This window comes from Rhamphochromis sp. 'chilingali' (genome assembly GCF_963969265.1).
Source record: "Rhamphochromis sp. 'chilingali' genome assembly, chromosome: 3".
NCBI lineage: Eukaryota > Metazoa > Chordata > Actinopteri > Cichliformes > Cichlidae > Rhamphochromis > Rhamphochromis sp. 'chilingali'.
In genome coordinates, this window is record NC_137931.1 from 35664735 (window position 1) to 35688714 (window position 23980).

A 23980-nucleotide genomic window follows, 5' to 3' on the forward strand; every position below is an offset into this window, starting at 1 on the left:
GTAAAGTGTACAAACACCAGCTGGTTATTAGTTAAGAGCAAAACTTGTCTTGTAAAGCATCTTTATTTAAAAATACAATCCAAACAAAGAGAGCGTCTCCAAACCGATCACACCTTCTGAATATTTTATATACACATTTCATTACAGCGCCAGCAGAGTTCTTTCTTTGAGCCCTGAAGTAACACAAACGCATGCCTGCAGACAAACACTCACGCAGGATGGATGTTAAAGGCCCTCCGGGAGGAATAAGACTGCAGCGGCGAGCTGGGTGGAGCCGGGTGGAGGGGGAGGGGATCGATAAGTGCAGCTCATAGTGTCCGAGACAGAGGCTACCTCCTGGGAGCGAGCTGTCAGTCGCACTCCTCTGAGTCATACTTGAAGTCCTGCATGATCTCACTCAGAGCCTCTTTGTTCTGGATGATCCTGGGCAACGAAGCAACACACACACACACACACACACACACACACACACACACACACACACACACACACACACACACACACTTTTATTTGTGCTGGTTTGATATGGAACAGTTACAAAGATTATCGGATCAATTAGAAGAAGAACTGAGCCTCTCAGCAGCGAGCTGATGGGAAGCGAGCACAGTAAACTGAGGGGCTGTAATGGCAGCTCTTACTTATGCTTGATCTCCTGAATCTGTTCTTGACAGCTCTGGTCCTCCGGCTGATCCTGGGCCTGCTGCTTGGCCAGCTGCAGCTTAGCCGTCTGTTGAGAGGGCACATCAGATAAGATTTATGCAAACCACTCATCAGCAGAGGATGGAGGAAAGGCGGATGATTAACCCGGAGATAATGGGAGCTTTATAACATTACTGGAAGAAAGGGAGCTGAATTATAGAGGAATGTAAACCTTTATACAAAAGAACAAAGCAACATCTCTGAACACCAGATGTACCGAAGTCTGTGAAAATGTGGGAAGCACTGAGGTGGTCAAATTTGTCCAACACTCTGTAATACTGCCCGTAATTAAAAGGAACTTCAATGTTTCACATTTGAAATGACAGTAAAATTATATTTATCTACAAATACCTGCAGGTAGGCACACTAGAATAAGGAAACACAGATCTATAGTGTTTAAATAACTTTAATAGTGCATGACTTCAGGTATTACACAGGAAAGGAGAGAAAATTATTCTGCAAGTGATTTTAAGTATGGTGTCATTCAAAATTAAGTTAGCCTTTTCTCCTTCGTTATAGGTCACATCATGGTATTTATTTTGCTGTAAGCTGGTAAGGAAGCACAGTTCTTATGATTTATAGTGGTATAACAAAACGATCATTTAATAACCAAACATCCAGCCTAGACGTCAACATTTTTAATAATAATAAAGATTTAAAAAAGGTCAAGAGGTTCGTTACAGTAGTTCAAACTGGTGGAGGTGAAGCTTCCAGCTACAGCAGGCTGCATCTGCACAGCTGTCAATCAAAACGGCCACTTCCCTAACTTAAATCACCATGGTAACATTATTATGGAGGGGGTTTTGTGCTGGGCATTTTACCTCGGGATGAAGGACTTGCTTGTGCAGTAATCATGTTTCCATTCTGCTTTAAAGAAAGGTTTTTGGTTTCTGTAGCTAATTTTCCCCTTCACACTAAAAAAGAAAAAAATCACCACATATATCTTTAAACAGTGTGTTGATTTAAAGTGATACTAAAGCTTACAGGCTGGTCACTTTGAATGACCGGTGGAGGCTGACGGATGGCAGCTCACTGCTGGATTTCATCCCAGCAAACTAGACTTGTGTTTGTGGTGCTGTGCCTTTTTGAAGCAATTTAACTCCTAGCAGATGATTCTGTTTACTTTTAATACAATTTTAATACAAAGTAAGTCGAAAAGGTGTGTCCAGTTTTGACGGTGATGGAAATATGAGTCCACAGGCCGACTGCTGGCACCACCGTGTGGTGACCATCTCCGCATCTTCACAGCAAGTCTTGAGAAACACCAGTGACCCGATCATTCCTCCTTTTCAAATCAACTCTTAGCATCGAGAGTGTATGTGTGTGAGAGGTGGACAGGGGAAAAAAATGATGATAAATCAACCTCAAAAGATCCAGGTCTCAAATATGAAATCTCAAACATATCCCTCCAGAAGCTTTTCTCACAGCTTTACTCCATCGGTGATGTAAACTGGAGGATTTATAACAAACTGCTGCTCTACAAATGATTTCTGACACTCAACAATGATGGTGGGGAAATCTGCTTTCAGCTGAAGAACGATTAAGAAATGATTTTCGTTTAAAGCAAAAACTCTGCCTCCTTGTGGTGAACCAGTAGAATTGCATCCAGTTTTGGAAAAAGTTCTGAAACATTATCTGTCAGGTACGGTTTAACACCACATTATTAAACAACACAAATTCCTCTTTGACAACTGTTCAACTTTTCTGGTCAGTCATTTATAATCTTCTTTAATCTATATATTTATAGTTTTGCTTTCTAGCACAAACCGTTTTAGATGTTCTGAACGAGTGCGAACAACGTGTGTGTCTTTGTGTTCAGAGCAGGTACTATAAGGCATGCTGTCGGCGGCTCGCTAAAGTAGGATACATATTTATGTTTAACAAATGGTCAGAAGTGAGTGGAACGTGCTGCTTTCTGACAAAGAGAATAACACAGCCTTGTTGCCTTTACTGTGATCATGTTTACTGGCATCCATAGTTTCTTGCCAAAGGCCCGTTAAGGAAATCTCTCATCACCACACAGACGTATATTATATTTTAGATTCCCCTCGACTTTGCCTCGGTCTAAAAAGTGACCCATGCAGAAAGTGCTTACATACCAGTTCAAGTTTCTCCTTCTCTTTGTTCTGCAATTTCTCAATGTGCTCGGAGAGGTCTGGTCTGTCAAACTCGTCGTGCAGCCTGCCCTTGATCTCCAGCACTTCCTTAGAGATGCCGCAGAACGCCTGCGTTATCTCATGGACCAGCTGCCTGTAGTGGTCAAAGTCATAATGGGGCCCTGTCCTCAAGTAGGCTTCGTGTCCCCTGGAAAACATTCAGCAGCCATCACAAAAACAACAGGAAGGGGGGGCAATTAGTCATTTAATACAGATTCCTCTTGTTTGTGTACATGATGTAATCACTAGAGACAGGACTGTGTGTGTTTAACAGCATTATCACGAGATTCAAACGTACTCTTCAAAGAGCCGGTAGGTTTCGACCCGCTCGGACTGAAGATGATAAAATCTCTGGATCAGGGCTTTAAAGTCTGAAGGCACCTGGAGAAACGAGACAGGTCACCAAAATGAAAATATATTAAAACATCAGGTCGCAGGACACTCACTGGATGTATTTTTACTCACACTGAACTCAGACTGGATTACAAATCTGAAGCTACACTTTCTCATTGCAACATATCAGGTGACCCAGAATCCTTCCGTAGTTATGCAGCAATAGGTGTAGCCTGCTGGGGGATTCCCATGATGCACTGAGTGTTTCTTCTTCACTTACTGTGTATTTATACACGTCTTTGCATTGACTCATTATTTATTATTAATGTCTGGCTCTCTTCTATAACTTGTCTTCTGTCCTGTCCGGTCATGGCAGATGGCCACCCCTTCCTGAGCCTGGTTCTGCCGGAGGTTTCTTCCTGTTAAAAGGGGTTCTCTCCTTCCCACTGTCACCAAGTGCTTGCTCATAGGGGTAACATTCGTGTAACTAACATATTAAATCGTGACCACTCAACATGGTATAAATACCAAATAACAAAAGTTTAGTTTTTCTCACAAACACCGATGGAAAGCTTGAATTTTAACTAATATCTTGGCTGTTTTAAATACTCATTAATATGTAACGTGAAAAAAAAGATCAAGATTACTGACCCAGTTTAGAATGAAGTCATGTTGCTGTTTTTTTCTGTTAATGGTTTCTACAGGAGCGAACTAAACAGAAAAAGTCCTGCTTCACTGACTCAGCAGCGTGAATGCTTCAGCATCACTAGCTGGAGGTTCCCAAATTACCATTAGCTTGGTTAGCTTAGCACATGTGTTAGCTTTAAAGTTGGGCTTTTGCGAAGTTAAACTGTGAAATAAGAAACTCACCATGGCTGTAACACACCCGGGATGACTCTCCGCTTTTTATAATGGCACCATGTTTACACTTTATAAGCCCAACACGCCGCTTTCCTCCTGTATGTGAATCAGCAACCTGACCCGGAAATGAAGAACATGCGGTTGTAAATGGCTGCTTTCCAAAATAAAAGCACTTGAACTCGTCGGTTGCACAAAAAAGAGACTTTCTTTCTTTCTTTTTATTGAACCCCTCCTCACATAAAAGTGAAGACGCACATAAACAAAGCAGGAGGTCAATTACACACCAGAAAGAAAACAAACAAAAGAAATAAATAGATAAAACAACTAATTACACATGTCCAAACGCAGATACAATTTCTTCACAAAATTTAGTAAGTTCGCACTGTACTGTACAGTACTGGAATTATAGAACTTCGCCATCTTATAAACATTCGGTGTCAACCTGATATATACAGTAAAAAAGTAATTGCCCCTTTCTAAATTAACTGTAATTAACTACGTTTTTGGAAAGCGAAGTTTAATTACACTGTCACACCGAGGCCTGATTATTGTCAGACCTGTTGAATCAAGAAATCGCTAAATAGAAGCTGTCTAACAACGTGAAGCAGGCTAAAAGATCTAAACAAACAGCTGAGAAACAAAGTCACTGACGCCTATCAGTCTGGAAAGGATTACAGAGACATTTCTGAGGCTCTGGGACTCCAATGAACCACAGTGAGATCCATTATTCACACATGGAGAAACTGCAGACAGTGCTGAACCTTCCCAGGAGTGGCCAGCCCACCAAAATTCACCCAGGCGGTCACAGAAGAACCAAAACAACATCTGAAGACCTGCAGGCCTCGTCTGGCTCTTTTAAGGTCAGAGGTCATGACTCAACAATAAGAAAGACACTGGGCAAAAATGGCATCCAATACCAGTTAAATGTTTGATGTCAGTTACTACTGACATCAATGGTGGCACAAGCAGTTATTACCTGAAGCTGGTAATGTTTTTTCACACAGGGCAGGTAGGTCTGAAATTTGTAAACTAATAAATCAAGAAGGGGCAAATACTTTTTTCACAGCACTGCATATAAATAAGAATCTGCATCTTGTTTAAGCTGTTTTCAGAAGCCATCATCCTGCATTCAGCCATCTTTATCAACTTAAATCGACCCACTTCTCCATCTACAGCACAATTTGCAGCATTTTATATTCACAAGTAGCTTCTTTATCTCCAATAAATGAGATATATTTTTGTGGCACCACATCTGATATTATTATGACTAGTTGTTTATTAATAAATGGAAATGTCCCATGTATGTTTTATTATTATAAACAAAAAAATCTGTAATGTTAAAAGACGTAAAGCAAAAGGAACAACGTATTCTGTGTGTGTGTATAGATATATATACTTATATGTAAAGTAGTAGTGTAATTTCTGGGTAGCTGTAAGGTGAGCAAGGCCAGTAAAACACTTTATCTGAAACCTCCGCCTGCCGAGGTGGAGGTAGGGGAAGGCTGCAGACCCCGGAGCACCGTGAGGTGATGTCGTTTTGCCGAATCTGTGGCAGTTTTATTTTGAAAAGCCTGATGTTCTCAAACCAATTAAACGACCCTTCCTGTTAAAGGTGCCGTTCTTCGGCACAAATCCCCCGGGAAGGTGCTTTGCCAGGGCGGAGTCACTCCTAAAAAATTGAGCAGAGTGGCACGTGCGTGGACTCCGTGTTTGTGGGGTTTGGTATTTTTGGGGGGAGAGGTCGCAGAGCTGCTCCCGTGCGGTCTCCCTCCGCCGCTCATTGGTCGGCTGAGCATCTTCAGCACCGCGCAGGCTGAACAGCGACGCACAGCCACGCAGCCTTCTTCAGCGGAGGACGACGCGGTGCACGCGGCGCGGTTACTATGACACCGTTTCTCTTATTTTTCTTATTTTGATCCTTCGGCGCTCTTTCGCTCTGCACTGCGAGGATTTGATGCCCGGGGTCTAGAGGCTTTGATCGGGAATTGCCCTCCGGGTGGTGGCTGGGAGGAGGCTGGTTACCCCACCGCTGATGCTCGGACTCCCGGCTTGTTCCACCGGGCTTCCCTCCGGTCGAGTGGCCAGGCATGACGGACCCTAACGACCTCGCTCAGGTTACCGGCAGCAGCACCAGCAGCACCAGCAGCAGCATCTCATGCACGGTTCAGCACCGCCAAACACCGCCGCCCGATCCTCGGGTCCCCCTGCCGGTGTCCCAGCGTCCGCCGGTCCCCCGACGCCTGTTGTGACATGACAGCTCGGGGCAGAAAGGCGAGGATCAAAGGTTACGGGCAGGGACTGCAGCAGGAGCGCGGATGGATCGCATCCTCCGGGAGAAACTGACCGCTGGGGTTTAGAGGAGAGGATGCAATCATCCCTGCATCTAAAATTCACGTGACACTCGATTTATCTGCTCCCTTGTTTCTGCTTCAGATCCTCCGGAGGTCAGCGCGCAGGGTCAGCCCCAGAGCAGCGGGCAGATGTGCTCGCACATCAGCAGGGCGGGTGTCTGCGTTACCGGGTACCCTCCCGGGCCTGCAGCGTGGTAGCACCCACCTTTGCCTTATAATCTCATCGGATGCACAGCCTCGCGGTGTCGGTGGAGTCCCGGCCAGCTGTGCCTGTCAGGCTCACTTAGCCGCCGCTGACCGCCACCTCCACCCGCACAGCCATGGGTTGCATCCAGAGCATCGCCTGTAACAAGTCACGCATCAAACGAGAGAGCATCGTGGTGTGCGACCTGTCCGCCACCATAGACCACTGCCCCACGGTCATCGAGGAGAGCTCGCCCATAGTGCTTCGGTACAAGACGCCCTATTTCAAAGCGTCTGCGCGGATTGTGATGCCTCCAGTCCCGCGCAACGAGACCTGGGTGGTGGGCTGGATCCAGGCGTGCACCCATATGGAATTTTACAACACCTACGGAGACGTCGGCATGTGAGTTCACACCTCTGTCACCTGAGTCCCAGTTACACGCGCGTGACAGGATTTCAGATGCAGGAAAACGGGAGCGCGTGCGTGACGGCGCGCCTCCGTGCACTCTAATAACTATAACGCGTTCGTGCCCGAGCTGCACGCGCTCGGGGAGCATTTGTGCACGCAGCAGGTTAACGGAGCTCGTCAGCCTCCTTCATTCAAACGCCCACCGACAGATTCTGTTCCTGTGACTCTGGCACCTAAATAGAAAAGCTGCTATTAGAGGAGCTAAACAACAGTTGCTGCTCTCACACTCAAATTGTGCCCACGGAGACATGTCCTCCCCCACACCCACACCTCACACACACACAAACGCGTTATGTCTGGAGGGCATATGCGAGGGGGTGTTTAATCCTACTGGGTGCAGGGGTGTGGGTGGTGCATGCACGGGTGAGAGGATGGGGTTTAGGTTGTCATCGGATTGGTCACATGGCATGGTAAATAGATGGTAGGGGGCCTCCAGATGACAAAGCTGTTGATTACAACAAAGGGATGATGATGATAATCCACTGGCACACTGAACCATCATAGCTTTTCTTTCTTTCTTTCTTTCTTTCTTTCTTTCTTTCTTTCTTTCTTTCTTTCTTTCTTTCTTTCTTTCTTTCTTTCTTTCTTTCTTTCTTTCTTTCTTTCTTTCTTTCTTTCTTTCTTTCTTTTTTTAGACAATTTGGCCCAACAAAGAGAAACTTCCTGTAATAAAATAGATTTTAAAAAGCAAAACGGCTTAATGAAATACAGTATCACATAACTAAAAGCTTGGTAGAAATATAAAAATATATATATAAAATAATCCGCAGCCAATCAAAAAACAAGCAAAGCAAAAACAACAAATATCTCCAAATACACTCAAAAAAAGCAAATTGGGTGGTTGTTACATTTACAAAAGTCTAACTTGTAATTTGAACAAAATAATTTCATGTCCCTATGGTGAACATAATTAAATTATGTAGGATCTGCATGAAATTCAACAACTTAATTTGTTCTTGTTCAGATGACCTGATCAAATCTAATAAGAGTGGTTAGTTGCCTGGACTCACGAAATTCACAAGATGACACAAGATTTCAAACCACAGGAAAATCGCTGGAGTTATAAGAGGCAAACAACCATACACACACCACGTGTATGTTATTGCTATTTATTGTGGTTTAAGCTGTCAAGTCTTGATTGGTGGTGTGGTGGTTAGCGCCGTTGTCTCACAGCAAGAAGGTCCTGGGTTTGAATCCAGCTAAACTGAAAAAAAAAAGAGCCTGTTGGAATTCCTTAAGTGAACAGTGGTTGCACACAATTGCTTTGGCAGAAACAACTGAGTTAAATCAACACAATGTATTCATATTCAATAAGCCTGTGCAGTTTGTGTTGATAAAATGTGAGTGAAACTTGTTTAAATGAACTAAGTTGAGCTCTTGGAATATTTTAATCCTTCGCAGTTTTGTCACTTTATTCCAACACTATTCAATAACTTTTACCCTAATACTACTTGGTCACTTAAATAATAAAATTTGTCTTCATATTTCATAATGTTCAACAAAGTCTAGAGTCTGGTTAACATAAAAATTGAATGAATTTACAACCACTACCATCCTCCTATCTTTATCCAGGCTGCAGGGGGGGCTGGGGCATAACCCAGAAGTGATACGGTAAGAGGCAGGGTACACCCTGGATAGCTCACCAGTCTGTCACATACAGACAAACAACTATTTTCTCTCAAATTCACACTTTACGGTAATTTGGAATCACCAATTAACCTAACTCTAATAACCGCATGACTTTTAACTGTGGGAGGAAGCCAGAGTACTCAGATGGAACTCACTGTAAACTAGCCAGGTTGTGGATTTGAACCAGTGAACCCATGCTCTTACTGTGAGGCAACAGCACTAACCACCACGCCACCAAGATGTCAACCGAGGCTTAACAAAAGTAGGAAAAGCTATGATTTCAAGGCTTGATGCAGAATTTTCCATACGTTTTTGTCCTTGACAGCTTAAACCGCAATAAATAGTGATAGCATACATGTGGTGTGTGTAGTTGTCTGCCTTTTAAAACTCCAGTGATTTTCCTGCAGTTTGAAATCTTGTGTGATCTTGTGCATTTCTTGAGTCCAGGCAACTAACCATTCTTACTAGATTGTATCAAATTACACGTTACAATTTTGTAAATGTAACAACCACCCAATTTCATTTTTTCAGTGTAGTATGCAGTGAATTCTCTGTGGGGACTCTATTTCCTCCCACAGTTAAGTCATGCAGTTATTGGGGTTACGTTAATTGGTTAAAAGAATTCTCTCCATGTTAGCCCTGCAATAGACTGGTGAAGAGGATGGATGGAAGTTGTTATAAATCTGTTAACCAGACTCTAAACTTTGTTGTACATTATGTAATATGAAGATAACGTGTAGTTTTTAAAGTAACCAAATAGTATTGGGATAAAAAGTTATTGAATAGTGTTGGAATAAAGTGAGAAAATTGTGAAGGATAAAAATATTTCAAGAGCTGAAATTACTTCATCTAAACATGTTTTAATCACATTTTATAAACACAAACTACACAGGTGTATTGAATATGAATAACTTGTGTTGATTTAACTTGTTGTTGTTGTTTAAGTTGCTGCCAAAGCAAAACAGCTATGTTCAACCAGTGTCCTCACTGTTGAATTAAGTAAATCCAACATTTTCTTTTTTCAGTGTAGGAAAAACAGTCGCCACAGCACCACAACTGGATCTAGTCATGCTGGTATCATTAGCAAACTAACAGACACGTTACACGTGTTCCTGGAGTCCATTAAGGGGCAGCTAACAGGGATCAAATGCGCTTTTTGGGGACTACTTTCATCGGTGGATTTGGTGCCATGTTTATACACGTCATACACAGCAACAGTGGCTTAACTTGTGTTTTTAATAAGTTTGAACGTCAGTTAAAATCTATGAAACATCTTTTGAATGAATGTTGGAGTTACCCAGAGATCTCTTGGTTCTCTGTCTTCCTCCAGGTCCAGCTGGGAGCTGCCTCAGCTCCGTGAAGGCCTGGTCCGGGCCATCAGCGACTCAGATGGCGTGAGCTACCCTTGGTACGGAAACACGACAGAGACAGTCACCATAGTCGGCCCCACGTCCAAGCCGTCCCGCTTCATCGTCAGCATGAATGACAATTTTTACCCCAGCGTTACCTGGGCTGTGCCGGTCAGCGAATCTAACACGCCTTTACTGACGAACATCAAAAGAGACCAGAGTTTCACCACCTGGCTGGTGGCGCTCAACACCACATCCAGGGAAAAGATCCTGCTCCACACCATCAAGTGGAGGATGAGGGTTGACATCGCAGTGGACCCGTCCCTGCCTCTGGGTTCCAGGGCCAGGCTGGTGGGCCGGGTGCACCAGGACCAGCCGCGGGTGCTGACTCGAATGGAGCCCATCCCTCTTAACGCCATGGGGAGGCCCAACGCCAACGATGCCCAGGTTCTGATGTGGAGGCCGAGGAGAGGCCCTCCGGTTGTTGTCATACCGCCCAAGTAGAACACCACGTGCATCTGATTGGCCGTTTCTGGACATCATATCATATCAGGCCAATTCTGCTAACAGGATAATCAGATGAGACGCAAAAGCAGACAAAAATGATATTTATAAGCAGGCTGAGAATTGCATTATGTGCTGATGACCTCATCAGAGTTGCAGTGCTTTGAATCTTGAGGGGACAACCGCCTTAATTCCCCACCGCTGCCTTTGATGATTAGAAAGTTTGTTAGTCCCTGCTTCTGGTGCCGTTGGGCCGCCGGGTGTGCAGGCATGCACTCCGGCCCTGCACAACAGAGGGAAGACTCGTCTGAAGCTTGAACATCTGCGCTGGGATGTAACTGATACCTGTGCTGTAGCTACTCAGGCCCTGGAAGAAGTGATGGAGCTTAAATACAATTGACAAAGGTTTTCGCGGCCTTAAAGACAGCATACTCGTGGCCTGCTCTGTTCTGTACGCTTAAGTGCTGTGTAAGAGTTTAAGCGAGGAAAGTTGTTAGAGTTTGCGTTGCGTTCACGTCCAGCGAGGACGCCGTCGCTGTGGGGTTCCTTCTTCATCGTGGACGCAGACAAGTAGAATCTCACCGGGATGACGTGAGCGTGCAAACGCGTGTATCTGTTTGTGCTTGTGTGCTTTCTATAATGGAGCCCGGGGTCGGGCCCAGGCGTGCTGCTGTGTCACACCGGACTGCCTCACACACTCTCACACACACACACACACACAAGGCCTCGTTTGTAAAGCCGAAACATTGTAGGGTCATTTCTTTTCTTTGTGTTTCAAAGATTGTCACATGCAAACACAGAGCTACCTTGTTTTTGACATATCAGAGGAAAAGCAGAAATAACACTTTGGTTTCAGTCACATACACACAGACATGACTGAAGCCCTGCAGCAGGACTATTTCCCCCTCCTGCAATCGCACGTGGCCAGTTCGTCCGAGCTGCAGAGCTTCTCCCTCCCTGCCTTTTGAAAAGCCAGAGATGCCTGTGTTGATGACAGCCTGCTACAGTCAAACATGGTTTTATCATTTGAGGAACGTACTGATGCCAAGTTCCACTCATGTAAGACTGAGATCACACCAAAACATAGTTTCTTCTGAGTTAACCCTGGCAGCGTGCAGCCCTGCAGTTAGAAGGTGATCTGCTGAAGCGCAGCAACGTTTCAGCTGTCGTCAACGTACTTGCTCATCCAGATTTGGGATATCAAACTAACGCCTGTTAAATCTCACTCATCTGAGGGTTACAGGGTTTTTTCTTTGTCTTCAAACAGCATTTTTTACATCTAGAAAAAATGTATGACTGTTCATCTTCAGGGTGACGAAAAAAGTTTCGTCCATTCAAAAATTGTCCATTCAGCAGTTAGCAAAATATCCAAACACGTGACGGTGTGAGAGGAAGTGTTTGCTTCGCAGCGTCTCTGGTGGTCTGTCGTGATGTGTGTGTCAGAAGGTTCGCGGCTGAAAATGAAAGCCAGTATGTGCTGTTTTCCTACGAGCTCACAGCTTCAGCGTAGTTCACTGTTAGGCTGTTGTGTTTTGGCTCGTAGCCTTCATCGTGGTCGTAAAACATCACACACTTGGCTGAGATTGTGCGTTTTGTATTTCTTTCTATTTCACATCTGCATCATTTAATCTGTAATATGTTTTATGATGACCCCGATGAATGCTGCGAGCCACAAATGCGCTTGTCTAGCCTTACAGTTACTCTGTATACTGTCGGTGCTGCAGGAGGTTTGATCTCTTCAGGCTTTTTCCTCTCCTCCGTGCACCTTAGAAGGAGGTGAAACAGTGCCCCAAACCAGAAACCTCTACGCTGCTTCTGATGATTTTCCAGGCGGTGCATTTGCTGTAGATCTGCTCATCCGGCCTCAGTGGGACTGAAAAAAAAAAGGCTTCTGCTGAACTGGTCCAGATGAGACAGAGATGAAGAGAGATGGATGATGTAACCACATTATCTTGCTGATGCTGCTCATTACTCTTGGTGCGAACCGAACAAGCCTTCACATACACACACACACACCTCATATAGAACAACAACAGAGCCAGGATCACCAGGAAGGACTGTTCTGCCGGCTTACTGCAAAACCTAACACACACTAACCGCACAGCGATGTGGACAAAGAGATAGTTTAACACCCTGATTATTGTAGCTATGACGCAGGGGCAGTTTGTGAGGCCAAGCCGACAATCACGAGCAGCACTTCCGATGGGACAACTTAGAAGGTGATCGTTATTGGACTGAAACTTTGCGCAGAGAACTGATGCTTTTATAGTGGGGAACTTTTTCCCCCCCCCACATGCCCCGATTAAAATAACGTGTTAATTAAAAATACATTTTTACTTCACCGTGAGGGTCACACAGTCTGACGTCAAAGTGCATCCGGGCCTCAAGTGTCTTTTACAGTTAACAGCCGTGCCTGTGGGCTCGGAGCAGAGTGCTGCACGGCCCTTCGTGTGAATCTGACTTGTTATTCCTACTTGTCCTGCCGGTCGACGTTAGATTGTCTGAAAGCGACAGGCTGACGGTGTTTTACAGTGTTTTAATGTGGAGGACGTACAGTCCTTTCTCTCAGACTGTCTGGCTTTTGCATGCAGTGTTTTTAAACTCATTAAAACAAATGCCAAAAATAAAGTGTGAACTTAGTCCTCTTTGTCGCTCCACAGCCCAGGTACAGTGTAACATTTTTACATGGGTATAAGAGGCTGCAATGTCCCCATGGTACATTCACAGACTGTAGGTAAAAGATGGACGAGCTGGCTCTGTAGCTGCGTTCTCTGTAACCACCAGCAGGAGGCGACTTTAGTGATTATAAGATACTTGTATAAAAATCTACTGGGAAAACAACCTTTCAGCTCTTTTCCAGATGGGTTTATAACTTCTGATCATAGTTTCACATCTTATTGAACACAAATTGATTTTTATTTGGTCAATTATCAGTCAGGATCTTAAAGCATTTATCTTTTTCACTGCGTTAGAAAAAAGCTGCTCTAGTTTCTAAAAAGCAATAACTCCTACCGAGCAATCAGTGGTCACTGTCAACCTCTCTGACTTTTTATTAGTGCTGTTCACATGTGTAGAGCACATCTTTGCTAGACAAAGAAAAATTGAATGCTTCATAAGGGAATCACTTCCAGCCCGACTAAGATTTGGGAACATGAAGCTTAGGGTCAATTTTCAATAGCAAGTAGGGCTGCCACAAACGATTATTTTGATAGTCACCGATTATTTGTGCGATTAGTCGACTAATCAGATCTTGCATCCATCGGACGCTCTAGTGAGCCTTCACCTCCCGGTCATCTATTGAGCTGGTGGGTAGCAGACGTCTCTGAAAATGTCAGAGCACTTTTGCAAATATGTGATGTCTTGATAAATTGAGCAGATATTTGAAGTTTACACAGCTACATCCTCGCCGGAAAATATCTTAAAAGTTTATTTTGTGACCAGGAAAGACTAATATTAAAATTAAGTCGCTGCCGTCATTGTTAGAAACTGGAATTGGCTGGATAGAATTCTGGGATAGGTTTAGGGATGGGTACCAGTATCCGGTGCCATTATGGCACCAGTTCTGACATAAACTGTAGTAACCAGACCGAAAAGCAGCGCACATTTCGGTGCTTTTTTTTCCTGAGATGTCATACACTTTGGATTCTAGCCAATAATTTTACCTTACCAAGGATAGTAGGCGAGCCCAGATACGTACGTTCTTTTAGAGCAGAGCTACAGATTAAAAATGCCCAAGGCGAAGCGGTCAAAAGTCTGGCTGTACTTCACAGCAAAAGATGCAAACTCAGCAGCCTGCAACAAGTGCTTTAAGGTGATACTGTGCAAACGAGGTAACACCTCGAATCTGATGAAACACCTGGCGACGCATAGCGTTCTTTTTAAAAGCTGTATTTGATAGCTTGCTGCAAGCCCTCACACATCTACTGCGGGTGTGGTGCCTGTTATCGGACCCGGAGTTAGCAACATCCCCCAAAAACCCGAAGAATAGAGTCCTGGCCCCTAGCCCTGCCAGTGTAGCAGAAATGATGACGGATGATGATGGCAGCAGCAGCCGTTCTTCGCTGGGCGAGTAGCTTAATGTTGTTCGTGTGTAATTTACGTTGAGTAGGCTAACCACGTTATTACATTAATGCATGTAAGGTGAACTAGCAAACATCATCATAGCTACATGTGGCTGTCTTCTTGTTTGATGGCAGATGCTCCCTTCACCCTGGCCAAAATGACCAAAGAAAAAGTGGAAAACAGCTAAACATGAGAGGTTTTTGGACAAAGTTTGTGTTTTTTCCATTGTTTAAGCACTGCTTCCAGCCAAGAGTGATACCATAAATCCCCTATAGCTGCAGAAAAGGCTAACATTGTTATCTTTTTACAAAAAAACAGCTGAACATGAGAGGTTTTTGGACAAAGTTTGTGTTCTCCATTCTTTAAGCACTGGTTCGAGCACTGTTTAAGCACCGGCACCGTTTCAAAAGTACCAGTTTGGCACCGGTATCGGATAAAACCTAAACGATATCCATCCCTAGATAGGTTGGGCCATGAAGGATATACCCGACCCATCCTTTAAATCTGGGGAAAAGGGAGGACGCATTTGTCATTGTTGTCGAATTTGGACAGCCTTCATTGCGTCGCTGTGATGTAATCGGCCTACAAATGCAGTCTCCAAAGGATGCGGCCCCTGAATTTGGACACGGCTACCATACCTGAGACTGCTTCATCTTTGCCGTTTAACCGCAGCTGGCATCCTTGTAGATGCATTGGTGCCATCTTCTGTTTCAGTCACTCTTAAATCCTACTACTTATTCCTGCGTCTTTCAGGATCTTACAAAAGCTTCAAATATTGCGTCGACTATTAAATTAGTCATCGACAATTTTGAGAGTCGATGTAATCGTAACTAGTCGACTAATCGTGGCAGCCCTAATAGCGCGTCATCCAAACTACGCAGCAGATTCATGACGAACCTCGTGGTTGTTATTAACAAATGGATCACCTCAGAGGTACTTTCGACTGCAGTTTGGTGCACTTTTGGGCATCTTTTATTGTTAGGAAATAGATTGACTCACCGAGTGAGTTGTGAAAATGTGATGCGAAAATGCATTTATGTGAATTGCTCCAAAAAATTAAAAAAATTGTGGAAAAAAAAATGAGGATAAAATACTTTGTTTTTTAACCCTCAGCGATGTCACAGGAACCAAATAATTTGGACATCCATGCAGCCAATGACATCAGATTTGAAAGCAGGTATCCATCTTTTATATACAGTCTATGTGTTGGGGTAGAAAATGTAAATGCCGTGTGTTGTGGTAAAGTAAGAATGATCAAAGAGGAGACACACAATGACACATGCACATAAGTCAAAGGAAGCATGTTTTTTTTTATAAAAGATTCACATATTGGTAATTAAAATAATAAAGTTCTTAATTATACCCGCTTTATCCCAAAAAAAAAGTAGTTTCAGAAAAAAAAAAAAAAAATCATCAAATCAAACGTTACTTTCTCTGTAAATGATGTAACCAGCTTCAGTTTCATTGGACCACATTCTGATTATTCCGCCACAAAAATCACCAAATGACACTGTTACACAGGCAGAGGACACGCTAACCGTCAACAGTGGTTCTGAAAACTAAGCTAAGCCTAATGAATAAGTTAAACCGCCAATTAATTTATAGATTTAAATGTCAACAGTGCTAATACTTACACCAAACATTAACATGATTTCCAATATTCAGTGTAACGTCTCCGCTTGGTGTTGTAGTTTCAGAGCTGAAGCTCATTCTGACTCTGAGCTTAAACAGGACAGGAGTACCTGTTAGAGCGTTAAACACCCCGAGGTGAAGGCGGCAGCCACTGGGCTACGTGGCAAATGTGGCTTGGAAGAATAGTTAGAAAGGCCCACCCTCTGGTTCTTTGCTCCTTTGTTACACTGGGTGACTGATGTGGCCGTAAGACTAACAGGCAGTCAAACTAGTTCCTGGTGAAGACAATCAGTCGGTCCAGTTTCCCTTCACCGGGCGTGGCAGCTGGATTATGTGCGCTGTTGTAATCACAGAAGAAAAGTAAAACGCCCTCCTGGTTTCGTCTCTCCTTGCTTCTCCTTCTCAGCTGAGGCACTTTTGGTGTGAGACTTGTCACAGCGTTGTTATAAAATTTAAAAAAAAACAAAACAAACCTTCCTCTGATCCAAACCTGCTTACATCCTCCGTTATGTTTTCACACTATATGTGAAAACATAAAGGCAGTCCAGTCCTCCTTTCCCTTCGTGTCTTCACGACCTCCCGCAGCTGCTGTAGTTTCAGCCGTGTGTCCTACGCCCTGCTGGGATTGGGGGAAGGCTTGCCTTCGTAGCCGTACAGGAAAGTGGCCGCGATGACTAAAACGGCCCCGAGGAAGAAAACACTGCAGGCAAGAGCAGAAAACTCATTGAGCTGAAAGAAAGAAAAGCGAAAAGGAAAAAACAGAGAAAAAAAATAGCGACTGCTTTCTTTACCTGGTTGGGTCAAAGTCCTGCAGCAAGAAGTACGATATCAGCGTTGACAGGATGATGGAGAGTGACGTAGCGAAGCCCTTGAGGATGTTGTCTGCGTACTTGATGACCGCTGCTATGACCAGACCACCCAGGGCCTGAAGAGAAAACAAACACGGAGACACAGATGGACAGAGGCATGACCTGTAGGGCCAACGGGGAGTCCGAGCCCCAGCTTTAAACAGTCTGTTAGCCCAGAAGTTCGACAATATACGCGACAGCACAGCGAGTGAAAGTTACCTGCAGTGCTACAACAGTCCAGGTGACCGTGTTGTATCCCTGAAACATTCCAGACTCCCTCACTCGCTCCCCATCATAGGCCATCATCCCGAGGAGCCCGAACACCAGGCCGAACATCCCTGAAACGCAGGGACGGAGCACTTCAGAGCGACATTCCCAACACTGCTGTTTTCTATTATTTAAGTAATATATCAAGAATATTTCCACTAAAATCAGGCCTAAATTAATGATTAAATTCTCGTTTTTGATCGTCTTTCTTGTTCCTGCTGCTGAGGCTCTGAGGTTTAACACAGGTGAAGATGCTGTAAGCTCAGTGGGAATCGCAGGAGACTCAGCACATACTCACACGTTCCAGGATAAAAATAAACTAGACAGGAACATTCATCTAACAGAAACATATCGGAGGGTAAAAAGCCCAGCTGGCTCCCCGAGCAAAGACCCGAGGAACCGCTGCACACATGGGAGCTTCCTGGTCCATTTATCACTTTTAAGCAACAGCATCTCAGATCATTGTTCTTCTGGCCTCCACTTTATTTTTCATACTTTTTACTGCGCTGGACTGCGTTTCAAGAACATATACAGGCTGTATATATCAGTTCACAACTGATTTGCCTGGTGATAGATACCAACCCAGCTGGATGTTGCGGACCCACACGCTCTGTTTGCTCTCTTTCAAGATCTTCTCAAAGTAGACACCAGCGAAGCCGCTGGAGAAGCACGCCACCAGCACTGCGGCGAGGCCGACGAACTGGGAGCCAGCAGACGGGGCCTCCTTCTCGGAGGCAGAGTCAGAGGGCCACTGCAAGCACAAACCGGAGAGCCTTAAATTTTAACAGGTGAAAAAAAACTCTTTCGAGCTTTCTTCTCCCCACATGTACGATTAGGAAGTTAAATCGTAACCCAACAAACATTTCAAGGAATGATTATCCACCTCAAAATGTGGCGAAACAGTCCAAAGTGTGCTTTGTGTGTTTCGAGTTCCTGTAGCACAGCAGCTTTTAGGTTTTAGTTTTTAAAAGACTGACAGGCCAGCGTCAGAGATGCTCAGAGGCCAATTTGACAGAACCAGACCAAATCTCACCCCCAGCTCTCTGGCTCTAAACGTGACTGCAGAGAGAAACGTCCGTCTTGGAAGCAGAAACAAGCTTCTTTATTGGTTCAATACTGAAGTACACTTTATCCAGGTTCACCCGTTTAAAGGTCACAGTTACTTTGACTAGCAGGTGGGTCCTGGCTCATGACTTACACCTCTCATCCACATTCAGTCACCCAAGCTTCCAAACAGGAGCCAATGCGTAACACCGCTATGGCCTCCTCCATCATTTAGATACAGTCTATGATAACTGCGTGGAGCAGACTTCTCTTCTCTTGCACATCTCCTGCTGAATAAAAGTACATGCTGCAAAAATAATAAGTGCTACACAATCCAGTGTGTCACAGGGTTCGACGTGATGATGTCCAGAGAAAACAAACAAACCTGGGCTGTGTATTTTACATCCAATGAAACATCCAGCGGATACAACGTGCGCCTTCCAGAGAAACTCGTATGTACTTAGTAAACTGGAACTTTGTGTAATGATTATCATTCACAGTGAAGTCTCACTGAATCCCTCATGCCGGGTACCTAATATTCAGACACGGCATCGTCACAGCTTTGCTGCGTTGTGAAAAAGCTGCAGAGCGAGACTTCTTGTGTGATGTGCTGCAGTAAGCAGGAAAACACAGGCATTAATGCACAAAAAAGATGATGCTGAGCTTTGAATGTGCAAAGGAAGAAATCTCACACTTTCATCTTTGGATAAATAAAGATTCAGGACAAAGTGAAGCTATTGTTTGGTATATTCCTCCAACATCAGCACCATCAGCTCCGCAACAAACCTCGCTGGGTGAAAAGTAACAGCACCAGCTTGGAAACGAGCAGCGAAACAGAAGCGGGGTTTCTCTGCAGACTCTGTTTTCTGTGTGTTTGTAGGGTCTGAGATGGAAACAGAACAGTTGCTCTTTAGCATCATATCTGATGTGAGTGCGAGCCTTCGTGGAGTGCCGCTGATAAGCCACGGTCACTCCTGCACATACCTTGGACAAACAGATCCGTTCACGGCTAAATATTTCTCAGAATAAGTGTAAAGCCAACTGATTGCCATTTTCTTTGTTTAGCCAAGGAGGAGGAGGTGATATGAAAACAGTCATTCCTCCTCTGACACATCATTCATCAGCAGCCAACATTTACTCAGTCTTCTAGTACAAGCCTCATTATTTATTTGGCCTTTAAATATCAGAACAAATAAAACAAAAAACAAAAAAACAGCACACTCAGTGAGTAAATGCTCAGCAGACAAAGGGGACTAAAGTGTCAGCTGCGTGCACACACTGCTTTTTTCCAGTCTCTCTCTGAGCTGAGTGAACATAAGTAAAGTAGCTTACTGTGATTTGAATACACAAATCCATTTTACTTCCTGAATGTCTTTTTGTCAGCCTCAAAACATCTCTGAGCTCGCCTCCTTCAGCCTTAGAGGTGCATTTTCATTCCTGTGTTTTATGTCTGACTATCTCTACACATTTAGCTTTTTTAAGACAGCAAATAAAAGCTGATTGTCTCAAGAAATGGTGAAACAGTGATTCGAGATGCACGGCACCTGCACGAGGGCCACGCCAGCCATGAGAATCAGCAGCGAGAGCCACTGGTACACGCCCAGCCTGCGGCCCAGCATGGACACCGAGAACAGGGCCGTGGTCAGGATCTTCAGCTGGTACGTCACCTGATGGAGACAAAGGAACAAGCGATCAATCCTCTGGTCGTCACGGCGGTCATGAGGCCCGCAGATTAACCTGCCGTGCTGCTTACCTGGTAGGTGGCTGCGTCCAGGTTGGAGAGGGCGACATACAGCAGGTTGTTCTGCAGTGTGTAGATCCCTGAGGGGATCGCCAGCTTCAGTGTTTCTACGGGTTTGTGAATGATTTCCTGACGGAGGACGCTGTTGAGAGCGCGCATGCTGTAACCTGCAGCATGGAAAGAAGACACAAACCACACATATAGATTACAAATTCTAACCAAGCTTGGAGCTTTAGAGTGAAATCAAAGTACGCAAAGATGACTGAGCGCTTCGGTGCCTCTTGAGGATTCCCCGTCACAGTTTTTAATATTCAGAAAGTAAAAAGAGAAGTGGTCTCTCTGGCCCAAGCTGTGGCCCGTCGCAAGAAACACACCGCCTGACGAGCTCCTGTTAGTCCAGGCTCAGAAATCCAGCTTTACAGCCAGAACCAGGAACTTGGATTTTAAATAAAACAACCAAGACATAATTGCAGTGCCGACTTTTAGCTTTAAAGTCACAGCCATCACCAAATCCTGCGTCTCCTTCCTTGAGATGTTCCGTGAGCCCGGCACGGCAGCTATCTTTACTTTCTTCTGCCTCCAGTTTAGTGTTTAATAGCTGAAAAGCTTGAAGTGACATCAGCTGACTGCCCTGGCGGTTAAGACCATCACATTTCTTTGCTGTGAGAACCTCTCGGGCTGCTTTTGCAGCATACTCAGGCTCTTAAGACAGTTTTGTTTTGCAGCATTTGGCTGAATCTGAATTCATCCTGCTGCTTCTATCAGCAGTCACATCATCAATAAGTGTGAGTGGGCTGGTTCCGGTGACTAAGACCCGGACGTACGCGCCCAGGTCATAATGCTGCTTCCACTGCGGTTGACAGACAATGTGCTATTTGTTCAGATCCTGAGTCGTTTTTCTCCTCCTCCATATTTTTCTCTTCCCGTCATTCAAGTTCAAGTTAATGAACGTCTGTTTCCTGAGCACATGTTAATAATTAATGTTAATGATAATAATTCAATAACAGAACCGGTTAAGTGGCTCAGACTTTTACTGGTCACTGAAAAAAAAATATCACAAAAACAACAATGATATACTTTGAGGGAACACGCCTCACCTGGCAATGAAACGGTTTCAGGCAGTCGTCCAATTACTTCTGAGTTGGGCTGCCAGGATTAGTCGACTAGTCACGATTACGTCGACTATCAAAATCGTCGACGACTAATTTAATAGTCGACGAGTCATTTGAAGTTTTGTAAGATCCCAAAAGACGCAGGAATAAATAGTAGGATTTAAGAGTGTAATAACGGACTGAAACAGAAGATGGCAGCACTACATGTACAAGGATGCCAGCTGCCGTTAAACCTCGAAGAAGAAGAAGCCGTGTCCCAGAATTCATAGCGCGGCCCAGCTCAGTTTCCAACAATGGCGGTAGCTAGTTAGTTTTAATACTACTCTTATTATTCTTTTAACGTTTAACGTGTTTTCAGGCGAGAATGTAGCTGTGTAAACTTCAAATATCTGTTCAGTTTATCAAGACGCCACATATTTTCAAAAGCGCTCCGACGTTTTCGGAGACGTCTGTTACCCACCAGCTCGATAGCGAGCCGGGGGCAAGGCTAACTAGAGCTGGTGAGAACACCGGACTCTGGGCAAATCATTTTCAAACCCACCGCTGTCTTTCGCTACTCAGGTTAAACATGATATACAAGTCACTTAGATAACTTAATGTTATTATTTGGCTTTTTTCAGTATTTTATTTGTTCCTGAGTAAATCGGCTGAGTTTATTGAACTCCAGGGAAACAATCTGCATATTTCATTAAAATTTAATTACCATCTTGTCTTTATTTTTAGTTAGCACATACCTTAAACACTTCAAGCTATAAGCTAGTGATAGTTATATACGAGCAGATGCATGCTGGTGCAATAAACTGTCTGGTTTTTTTTTTACGTACAATGGATGCATGATCTGATTAGTTGACTAATCACAAAAATAATCGGTGACTAGTCGACTATCAAAATAATCGTTTGTGGCAGCCCTACTTCCGAGCCTCTGAAAACAGACTGTGTCTAAAAACATCTGTATTTGCTGATCAGTGAATGAAGTACTTTTCAGTTTTTAGAAAAAAAGACTGCTATTAGCCAAAAACGAATTCTGAGCCTCACTGATCCAGAAAACCCACCAACTGTAGTTTCAGCACGTCAGGAACAGTCCACCAAACCTGACTGCAAATCCTCAGGCTGCACGCACACTGACACATTTCCAATTTAAAGCAGGACTCTCAGTCTCAGTCGTGTTAAAAAGACTCTGTCTGAAATAAGAGGCCTGTAAACGAGTATCACGTGACCATCTGTGCACACGAGATGTTTGAAACTCTGCAAAGAGACAAAGATCAACAGCACGTGTGAGGCAGTCACGACAGAAAACCCAGACACAAAGCAAATACGGCACCGGAGCGAAGCAAGGCACAGGGAAACGAAGACCCACGGGTGGAAGATAAAATAACAAGACACGACAGCCCAGCTAGAGGGTTGTTTTTTGTTTTGTTTTTTTGGACTAATGATATCCAATCAGGAAGCTCACATGGACGTGCGAATTCCTGTTTTCTGTAGTTTTAGTGAAAGTTCTCAGAATTCATCCTGATTACCTCAGAAACAGAACCTCTCAGGTAATCGGGAAAAAATGACCTCTGATGAAGAAAACATCAGTAAACTCTGAACAGGTGAAGTTATTAACAAACACAGAACTGAAGCTGAAATAAGATAAAAATCACTTTAGTCACAAGCATTCACAGTGCTGGTCCTGGATCACTGGATCAGTTTGAACTGCCTTCCTGCTGCAGGAGCTGCTCAGCCACAAGCATATTTAACATTTAAATCATCTTTCATGTTCTGGGATTAAACAACAAGCCCAGCATGATTTGTGCTTTACAGATCAAAGAAGCCAGACCTCAGACGGCACCGTGATGGTTCCTGCTCACATCCAGCTGGACTTGTTTGAGCATTTATAACACTTCACTGTGGCCTAAAGTTTATCACACATGACAGGACCGGTGCCGGGAGCTGTGTACACGGACTCACTGTGCTCCTTGAAGACCAGCAGGACGCAGGTGAGGATCTTCATGACCTCGGCCACCACCACCGCTGATGAGGCCAGGTACCGCGGGCCCTCGGCCTGCAGGGTACGGGAGTAACGCATGGTGAGCACCAGGGAGGTGGTCTGGAACACCAGCACACCCAGTGAGAGGTACTTGAGCCGGGGAGAAGCCATGGCCACGTTTCGGCGAGCAGCTGGAGACTGAAGATGAGCAGAGGAGAACAGAGCCGGGGGGTGCAAGAACAGGAGCAGGTGTTTTACTCCGAGGCGGTGGGAAATGCCGACGGTTGGTCTCACCTTTCGGTCCGCTCACCAGTAACTTTGCAGACGCTCAGTTCGGTCTTGCGCTGTCCGCTCTCTGCGGCTCCTCACACGGACAGATGGACACGGTGCTGGCGGATCACCACAGCTGTCAAAACAGCAGCTCAGGTCCTGGCGTCCATTGACCCGCACCGGATATCAACCGCCCGTTAACTTTTCAGCACGCTCGCACCGACCAATGCATCACGACCCGCCATCCCGCTTAAAACGTCCACCAGAGGAAAGAGTAAATTGCACGGGGAAGAAAACTCCAGCCAGGTGAAGATAAGATCCCGGACGACTTCCGCGTTAGCAACTCTTCTTCGTGTTCTCGTCGTTTTCGGGTTCGTGTGAGACTCTGCCTCCTGCTGGGCTGACACGGAACAGCACCTCGGCAGGATAAACGGGAGAAAACTCCAAACAGAAAATATCTGACTCTATTATTATTATTATTATTATTATTATTATTATTAT

General features: G+C 44.5%; 3 protein-coding genes across 4 annotated transcripts; 1 reads left to right on the forward strand and 2 right to left on the reverse strand.

Moving 5' to 3' along the window:
• Positions 1 to 85: 85 nt before the first annotated feature.
• On the reverse strand, positions 86 to 4188 carry rex1bd (required for excision 1-B domain containing). Its single transcript, XM_080878250.1, has 5 exons — positions 4059 to 4188; positions 3154 to 3236; positions 2799 to 3003; positions 639 to 727; positions 86 to 423 (listed from the first exon to the last, which is right to left on the reverse strand). The coding sequence occupies exons 1-5, from the start codon at positions 4059 to 4061 to the stop codon at positions 351 to 353; spliced, it is 453 nt and encodes a 150-aa protein (XP_080734376.1). The 5' UTR covers positions 4062 to 4188; the 3' UTR covers positions 86 to 350.
• A 1361-nt stretch (positions 4189 to 5549) lies between these two features.
• On the forward strand, positions 5550 to 13073 carry fam78bb (family with sequence similarity 78 member Bb). Its single transcript, XM_080878248.1, has 2 exons — positions 5550 to 6986; positions 10012 to 13073. The coding sequence occupies exons 1-2, from the start codon at positions 6721 to 6723 to the stop codon at positions 10532 to 10534; spliced, it is 789 nt and encodes a 262-aa protein (XP_080734374.1). The 5' UTR covers positions 5550 to 6720; the 3' UTR covers positions 10535 to 13073.
• Positions 13074 to 15892: 2819 nt separating this feature from the next.
• Positions 15893 to 23839, reverse strand: slc35a3a (solute carrier family 35 member A3a). Of its 2 annotated transcripts, none has more exons than XM_080878232.1 (8): positions 23520 to 23839; positions 23191 to 23407; positions 20141 to 20295; positions 19932 to 20054; positions 17926 to 18094; positions 17296 to 17414; positions 17020 to 17153; positions 15893 to 16928 (listed from the first exon to the last, which is right to left on the reverse strand). In XM_080878232.1, the coding sequence occupies exons 2-8, from the start codon at positions 23378 to 23380 to the stop codon at positions 16838 to 16840; spliced, it is 981 nt and encodes a 326-aa protein (XP_080734358.1). In that variant the 5' UTR covers positions 23381 to 23407; positions 23520 to 23839; the 3' UTR covers positions 15893 to 16837. The 2 variants fall into 2 exon arrangements, with proteins under 2 accessions (XP_080734358.1, XP_080734357.1); XM_080878231.1 differs by having other exon boundaries at positions 23504 to 23839.
• Positions 23840 to 23980: the final 141 nt, after the last annotated feature.

Excerpts from the sequence above, each read along its gene's own strand:
- rex1bd (XM_080878250.1), bottom strand. Across the intron at positions 3,004-3,153 it reads ACCTACCGGCTCTTTGAAGA|GGGACACGAAGCCTACTTGA; the intron begins GTACGTTTGAAT and ends AATGTTTTCCAG. Across the intron at positions 424-638 it reads ATTCAGGAGATCAAGCATAA|GATCATCCAGAACAAAGAGG; the intron begins GTAAGAGCTGCC and ends TTCGTTGCCCAG.
- fam78bb (XM_080878248.1), top strand. The coding sequence starts at position 6,721 with ATGGGTTGCATCCAGAGCATCGCCTGTAACAAGTCACGCATCAAACGA. Across the intron at positions 6,987-10,011 it reads ACCTACGGAGACGTCGGCAT|GTCCAGCTGGGAGCTGCCTC; the intron begins GTGAGTTCACAC and ends GTCTTCCTCCAG.
- slc35a3a (XM_080878232.1), bottom strand. The coding sequence starts at position 23,380 with ATGGCTTCTCCCCGGCTCAAGTACCTCTCACTGGGTGTGCTGGTGTTC. Across the intron at positions 20,055-20,140 it reads TGGACGCAGCCACCTACCAG|GTGACGTACCAGCTGAAGAT; the intron begins GTAAGCAGCACG and ends TGTCTCCATCAG. Across the intron at positions 17,415-17,925 it reads GGTCCGCAACATCCAGCTGG|GGATGTTCGGCCTGGTGTTC; the intron begins GTTGGTATCTAT and ends CCTGCGTTTCAG.